General features: G+C 40.5%; 1 protein-coding gene across 1 annotated transcript; it reads right to left on the bottom strand.

The window, feature by feature from the left end:
* Positions 1-439: 439 nt before the first annotated feature.
* Positions 440-8,200, bottom strand: LOC135481305 (uncharacterized; the record flags this gene model as incomplete). Its single annotated transcript, XM_064761152.1, has 2 exons — positions 440-532; positions 8,153-8,200. Coding segments are annotated over 2 exons (141 nt in total), but the record flags the coding sequence as incomplete, so codon positions are not given.
* Between the last annotated feature and the right edge of the window lie 266 nt (positions 8,201-8,466).

Here is an 8,466-nt window from a genome sequence, read left to right as displayed (position 1 = left end):
GTTTGGCTTAATTTTAAACATCAGGCGATTGCAAGTGTGCTACAGTTATCAAATCCATGTTAGGAAATACTGACAAAATTATCGGTATAGTAGGCCTACTTTTTGAAATTGAATTTGAAAATTCAGAAAACTCAGCAATTTTGGTAACATATTAAACTGGCAATGTTAAGCCTGTTTTTGAATTTCCCACCCTCAGCCAGACCACTCATGCTTTCAAATTTAATATTAAAAATCACAATTATTTCTGTACCAACAGTCAGTAACATTTTAATATTCAAATTTATTTGATGTGAATTTATATCGCTATTTCGTAAATGGGACAATTTTCTTAATTTTTTTTTTAAAAATAATTTATTAATAAATTATGAAAGGATAGTATTTCATACCACTTTCATTGCAGTGTGCACTGGATTACGGTCATGCTGATATAAGTATATTTTCAATATACATAGTAAGCCGTTTCCAGCACATCCCTATTCAGAACAACAGAGTGAAAACCTGGGTGCTCTGTTATGCACTTCGGTTTTTCACCCTCGGGTGCCAACTCGATCCTATCCACCACTCTGGAAATTTCTTGGCAGCAAATGCATTCCTCTTGTGAATCCAGCGGATGACACTGACCACAAGTACACCTGGAACGAATAGAGAATATAAGCATATAGACCTAGTTACTAACGCAGGGCAAATAACCAAAACAGCACCTGGGTTGGCCATAAGCCTATTATAAAAATATCACGCTTGGACATTTTGAGATAAGGTGGAATAAGTTGGGATCTAACGCTATGCTTATTTTATGACACAATATATGAACAGTAGGATTAAATAGAAAACTTGTCGTACCATTCAGTGTTCTCACGTCGGTCAGGACCCTCAGGCTCAATGTCCGTGACATTTCCTTCCACCTCGGGTGTCTCGTCTCCGTCCGATGACCACTCTGGTTCGAACATATACGGGTTTATGTCCAAAGTAGTAGCTTTGCAGGTGTCTACCTCTTCATCAAAGTCCGCATTTCCATCACTGCTACTGCTGCTCTCCATACTTTCCGACAAAAGACCCGACTCCTCGTATTCAGCATCAGCCATTTCTTTTGTTTTAGTACATGTGGCCCAGTAGCTGCCTGAAGACCGGCTTCTCGATTCTACGTCACGGGTCAAAGGTCATATCCCTGCTGAGCTGGGCGACTCGAACTCGGGGCTACTCGCCGGGGGGGCACTTAATTAAGCTTAACTGACCCTAATTTGGCGAATTGTTTAAAACGGCTTATGGGGATTAGTTTTGGTAACCCTGTTCAGTATTATTAATCTCGGGAAGCCCACTCACCGGTCCTTTACTTTAAATATGCTGGTTTTCGAGTTTTAACTGTTTTGGTTTTTTTCTTTTCTGATCTTAAACATGTCTGTTCTGTTTGTTTTATATTTGATGTGCTCACCATCATTTCGAAAACCTTAACCGTCTCGCGTTTTCACCTTGTTCTCGCCACGATATGGCTGAAACATTGCCGACGTGGCGTTAAGCCATACTCATTCATTCATTCATCCATTGAGGTTATATTCACTGTATCATAGATTGGTTTGTAATTTGTTAAAGTTGGGAAAAGGGCGAAAAAACTTAGCCTCATTTTATTACTCAATTTGGCTTATTTAGTTTTCACAGTATCTCGGCCAATATGGAAAAACTCATAGCCTTTGGTAATCAACATTACCTTTCTGATCAAAACAGACACACGTCCACATCTACTCAACCTCTCTTTCAGAAGGATACACATGCCATTCCAACAACAGCTGAATAAGGTATGTTTAAGTATAGTGTCATCATTTTGGTGAATCTTGTATATGTATATACATTGCTTTGACTGTGTTACATGTTGTAGCTGGAGTCCCTGGCTGGCCGTGGAACTAGCCTTTGTGCTCTCAGCTTTTGTTTAGTGGTCACCCAGTCTGAAGGTGGTGCGACATTGCGTTCTGTCGCTCTTAGAGGCAGGACGTATTCACTAGCCTCTCTGTAAATAGCCTGTACATAGTTTAGTGCATTTCCACTTTGTAATATCGTATCTGTTTTGCACACAGCATCCGCACTGTTCCAAAGGCATAGTTGTGGTCCTCTCTTTAGGGTAGTAGTTCTCGCCCTGGCCCACAATGTTGGGAGCAGGGCGAGTAAATAGACGCTTAAGCCTTAAACTTGTAATATAGGGAGGTGTACAACCGCTTGAAACAGCAGTCGGCTGAAGGAGTTAGCGGGGAGTGGGCCTAATGTCTTAAAGGGACTAATCAATGTCTCTAGAGATGTGTGGAATGTTACAGTGGCTACGCAAACTGTGAAGGAACAGCTGTTGACTAGCGGCTTCTCATTGAAAGGGGTAGAATGTCCAATATATGATGTGGAGGAGCAAAGGCTCCTGGTTAGATCTCGATGTCCGATCGAGGTGCCCCATGACACTATTCGAGGTTTGATGTCCCGGTATGGCACGGTCCATCACGTCAGCCGGGAACATTACCTTTTTGATAGGTCACTTGAGAATGGTATGCGCCGTATTTACATGAGTGGTGTGGCCGAGATCATTCCACAATCAATTTCGGTTGGGAATTTCAGAATTCCTTTGTAGTACAAAAATCAGGTCCGTGCCTGTCACATCTGTGATAGCGCAGAACATTTCAAGGCCGACTGTCCCTTAAAGGATAAATGCCTCAAGTGTAAACAGGCAGGCCACTTTCAAAAGGACTGCCCGTTGAGCGATAAATATGACAATGGCGATAATGACGATAACAGTTGCAATGATGATGATGATGATGATAAAGATAGTAATGTTAATAAAGTTGAAGGTGACAATAAAGATGAGAATGAAGGTCGAGGAATAAATGAATGAATGATTATGGCTTAACGCCACATCGTCAATATTTATGAAGGTCGAGGAATGAATGAATGAATGATTATGGCTTAACGCCACATCGACAATATTTCAGCCATATCGTGGCGAGAACAAGGTGAAAACGCGAGACGGTTAAGGTTTTCGATATGATAATATGAACATCAAAAGTAAAACAAAAAGTACAGACATGTTTAAAATCGTATAAAAGAAAAATAAGAGTTAAAATTCGAAAACCAGACTTTTATATTACATGTATAAATCTATATGTATATAACTGTTTATCTACAGATATTTATGACAATTAAAATTTATATTTTATGATAAAGGCCAATGGCCTTCAAATAATTGATGACAACATCGCCAGCGATGCTGTCAAATAAATCATATATAGAGTTGACTGTGTAGAACCTTTGCGGGATGATATGGAAATTGGGGTTTCTGCCGAGTCTGTTCCTTCCAGTCAACAAAATAAAGGGACTTTGGATAACTCTGCTGCTGACAACGAGGAAGCTGGAGAGTGCTACAAATAAGGTAAGGAAGTTAAGCGAATCGCCAGTAGTAGGTGGGCCCCAGAGCCTTTGCGAGGCATCTCAGACATCAAATAGCCCGGAGTGGGTTGTCGGTATGAGTCAAATCTCGAATTCCTCCTTACCTCTTGATCGTCAGAAATTTCGGATACAACGCCATCCTGCATTAAGGAGACGCAATCCAGTGGCGTGATGCCCTCCAAAGGTGCACTTGGTAAGAGCCCGTCCTTATGGGGTAGCACGTTCAGCCCTGACCCGTCTACAATGTCACAGTTAGACACTAGAGATATAGCACATTGCCTTGATCCTCAGGGAAGCTCTCAGCAATCTGATATGTCTAGGACTGGTGGAGAATCCAATATGGAGGAATCTCTTTCGGAAATGGATGCACCCGAAGACTTGCCAATAAATCATATATAGAGTTGACCGTGTAGAACCTTTGCCCAATATGGGCAAAGTCCACACAGTCAACCAAAATATGTTTGATGCCATATTGAGCATCACATCCAACACACTCGGGAGCACTGCTACCATCTAAGATGAAATTGTGTGTCAGATGAGAATGCCCAATACGACACCTTGTTAAAACTACTTGGTCTCTACGAGACATTAGACAAGTATAGGCATTGTAGCCAATGACAGGATGAATGACATGCAGTTTATTATGGATCTGCAAGTCCCATTCACCCTGCCAAAGGCGACGAATACATTTAAGAATATTAGACTTCACGTCAGCATAAGGGATTTTAACCCGAGATACAGGTTTATATAGGGCAGCTTTCGCTTCCCTGTCCACGACTGTGTTTCCATGGATACCAGTGTGACTTGGTATCCAACAGAATATAATATCTTTACCTCTTCTAATTAATTTTCGGTGTTTAGTTATCTCAAGTATCAATGGATTTTTAAATTTATTATTCTGAATTGCCAAAAGGCAAGACAGCGAGTCGCTGCATATCACTGCCCTCTGGACATGCCCAGAGGAAACATATGATAAGGTCAGGAGTATAGCCCTGGCCTCTGCAGAAAAGATAGAAGATGAAGGTGGCAGACGAAGAGAAGTGACCCGCTGCTCTAAAACAGCCGCAGCCGCAACCCTGTCCCCATCCTTTGACCCGTCAGTATATATAAATTTATAGTCCATATAATCAGCCTTGATTTCAGCAAAACCTTGCTGAATTATAAGAGGATTTGTATTGGATTTATTATTCTTAGGTAGATCAAATATTAGTTTAGTTTGTGGGAGAAGCCATGGAGGAGACTCTGGAAAAGATACCGGAGCTATATCCTCCAGCTTGATGTTAGCGCCCACAATATGGTCCCGTATGCGAAGACCGAACGAAGGGATCTTGTTAGGACATTTAATATATTTGTCTACATATAATGGATTGAAAACACAGTCGTAGGTAGGGTTTGTTGGATGTGGTTTAAGCTTTGTAGCATATTGAAGACTAAGTTTAATACGTCGATTGTATAAGGAAGGCTCATTTGCCTCCACGTATAAACGTTCTACTGGTGAGGTTCTAAAAGCACCAAGGCTGAGCATCAAACCTTGATGATGAACAGGATCCAACATTTTAATATACGACTTCCTAGCGGAACCGTAAATGATGGATCCATAGTCCAATTTAGACCTCACCAGAGAACGATATAAATTAAGTAAAACTGATCGGTCAGCACCCCAATCGGTGCTAGACACGACCTTAATTATATCGAGAGCCTTTGTACATTTAGCTTTAAGCATTTTTATATGAGGTATAAAAGATATATAAAAGCATATAAGGAAATCATCGACGTATAAAGAACCTTCTGTGCCAGATGTTAATGTTTTTGCTAGGCTATTTATTTTTATGCTGAACAGAGTTGGTGATAGAAAGCTGCCCTGGGGTTCACCCATTTCCTGCTCACAAGAGTCAGAAAGAGTGCACCCCACCCGTACCTTAAACTGACGATCGGATAAAAATTGAGATATAAATAAAGGTAAGCGGCCTTTAAGACCCATATCCGCAAGGTCTTTTAAAATACCATATTTCCATGTGGTGTCGTAGGCCTTTTCAAGGTCAAAAAATATGGACACCACATGTTCATTATTAACAAAACCATTACGAATAAAGGTTTCAAATCGAACAAGGTGATCTAAAGTAGCTCGACCTTGACGAAAACCACATTGAATGTTAGATAAAAGCTTGTTGGTTTCAAGAAACCAAACAAGTCTATCATTAATCATCCGTTTGATAGTCTTACAGACACAGCTGGTAAGAGCTATGGGACGGTAATTATTTGGATCAGTATGATCCTTACCCGGTTTAGGGACCGGGATAATACACGCCTCCCTCCATGACGGTGGAAAATTACCAGTTATCCAAATATCATTAAGCAAGTCCAAGAGAGTCTCCAGTGGCTCAGGTGGTAAATGGTTTAGAAACTTATAATATACATTATCGGGACCACAGGCCGTATCGTGGGCCTTTTTTAATGCAGTTTTAAGTTCCTCGATATTAAAAGGATGATTATAATCTTCTAAATTCTTAGAAGAAAAGGGCAATTTAGTTCTCTCCTTCTGGTTTTTCATATGTTGGAATTTTTTAGTATAGTTCTCAGAAGAAGATTTCTTGGAAAATATCTCAGCTAATTTATTTGCTATATCGGATGGAGACGTTAATATACTATCTCCATCCTTTAAATGCTGGACTTTGGCTTTATTATTTTTGCCCTTAAGTTTCTGAACCATGTTCCAGACTTTACGCATGGGTGTTTATGACGTAATGCCCGAAACGAAGTTCCGCCAACAAGATCGTCTCTTGGACTTGAGTAATCGACGAGCCTTAGCTCTAAATTTACGAACCTGGTTTAAATTATTATCAGTAGGACAATGATTAAATCTGCGTTCAGCCTTTTTACGGTCCTTTATGGCTTTACGACAGTCATTGTCGTACCAGGGTTTACTTTTGGATTTGGGATTTGTCGAGGTCTTAGGGATAGTTCTATGTGCGGCTTTTAAAACAAGCTGATTAAATTTTAACATAGGACCATCTGCTGCTTTAAGAGTCTCTTGAGGTGATATCAGCCTCACAGAACATCTCAAATGCGATCCAATCCGCTTTATCGAATTTCCATCTAGCTACACGTTCTAAAGAATTAGAAGTGATATGTTCTAGGATTATAGGAAAATGGTCACTACCACAAAGATCGTCATGCACCTTCCAAGAAAAATCCGGGAGAAGTGATGGATCTGTGATAGTGAGATCGATAGCAGAATAAGCGCCATTACCTGGATGTAAATAGGTGTTAGAACCATCATTGTGATAACACAGTTTTTCGTTAGATAAGAAGTTTTCTACTATCTTGCCCTTATCATTTATGTTGTTACTGCCCCATAGGGGGTTGTGGGAATTAAAATCTCCCATAAGTATAAAAGGTTTGGGTAATTGTTCTTTTAAATTATGTAACTGCAAAGCTGACAAAGAAATGTTCGGGGGAATATACACTGAACATAATGTGATTGTTTCACATAATGAAACACGAACGGCCACAGCCTGAAGCTCTGTATCCAGAGCAACAGGGCTGTGAATAACATTGTTATTGACGAAGATAGAGGAGCCGCCTGCAGCTCGATCTTCTTCATTAGAGTACGTACTGTATAATGAGTAATTTTTAAGAGTTATTTTATCTTTGTCAGATGTTTTCAAATGAGTTTCCTGAAGACACAGGGCTATAGGATTTAATGATTGAACAAGCTGTGTTATTTCAATAAAATTGACCTTAAGGCCTCGACAATTCCACTGTATAATTTTGTCGTATATCGCCATTACGGAGGGAGACGTATAGGAGATTTTTCTTTATGTTTGGACCGTGGACGACCCTTCCTGGGAGATCGGCTGTTAGATCTCCCTGGTGCGGGTGATGTATCCATCACATCCGCATCTGATGTTGAAAAACCAACGTCCTCCAACGGTCCAAATTTATTATAAGTTTGGACAGGGTCCCCAGTGGCCTTAGAGGGACGCTCTGTTGGGCCACTGGGTTTACTAGGTTTATTGTTTTTATTTTGAGGTTTATTTTCGGACACATTTTTGTTTTTAGGTTGACTAGGTTTAGGAATATCGGGTTGGTCAGTGTTATTGGCTGGTTTGATCTGTTGTATTGAGGCAGTCTGGGTTGAGGACGTATTAAAAGCAGGTCGAACAGTAGGTTCAACAGAAATAAGACATGGTTTCTGGTTTCCAATGGGCCAAGTCATTGATGTTTGAGTAGCAACAGATGCTACTCGCTTGACCGCATTGGCAAATGAAGTCTGCAGTGAAATGTTAGGAGGGGAGACCAATTTCCGGGCCTCCTGATATGATATATTGTTTTTAGTCTTTATTGTGATTATTTGTTTTTCTTTTACAAAAAGTGGGCAGTCCCTAGAGGAGGCCATGTGATCTCCACCACAATTGCAGCACTTTGCTGTGCTGCTGCAGTCGAAACCATCATGACCCTCGCTGCCGCACCGGAAACAAATCAGTTTATTTTTACACTGGCCCTTGCCATGGCCAAACTTTTGACACTTGAAACAACGTGTTGGGTTAGGTATATATAAGTCCACACCAACCCTATACGGGCCAATGTAAATATATGACGGAATAGATTTACTGTTGAAGGTGAGAAGATATGTATTTAGTTTAATGATGTTACCAGATTTCTTCATATTGAAGCGTTTCACTCTGGTAACACCTTGTGACTTCAGTTCAGTGCAGATTTCTTCTTCTGATAGATCAATGATATCCTGATCTCTGTCACGTATAATTCCCTGACAGCTGTTCAGGGAGTTATGGGGGGATGTATACACAGGAATATCATTTATTTTGTTTAAAGCTAATAAATTTATGGACTGTTGTTTCCGGAAACATTCAATAAGAATGTCTCCGGATCGTAATTTCTTGACGTTTTTTAATGTACCTGCTGAACCCTGCAGGGCCCTTTTCAGTACAAATGGATGAATTTTGGAGGCCGGCTTTTGTTCACTCTTTGTTGAGAGAACGATAAAGGCCGGCCAGCTGTCCTGTCCGTTATCAGCCGAATCCGACAAAA

Source organism: Liolophura sinensis, unplaced genomic scaffold, assembly GCF_032854445.1.
Source record: "Liolophura sinensis isolate JHLJ2023 unplaced genomic scaffold, CUHK_Ljap_v2 scaffold_16, whole genome shotgun sequence".
In the NCBI taxonomy this organism is placed as follows: Eukaryota; Metazoa; Mollusca; class Polyplacophora; order Chitonida; family Chitonidae; genus Liolophura; species Liolophura sinensis.
Note: the sequence above shows the minus strand (reverse complement) of the source record. Positions and strands in the feature narration are given on the sequence as shown.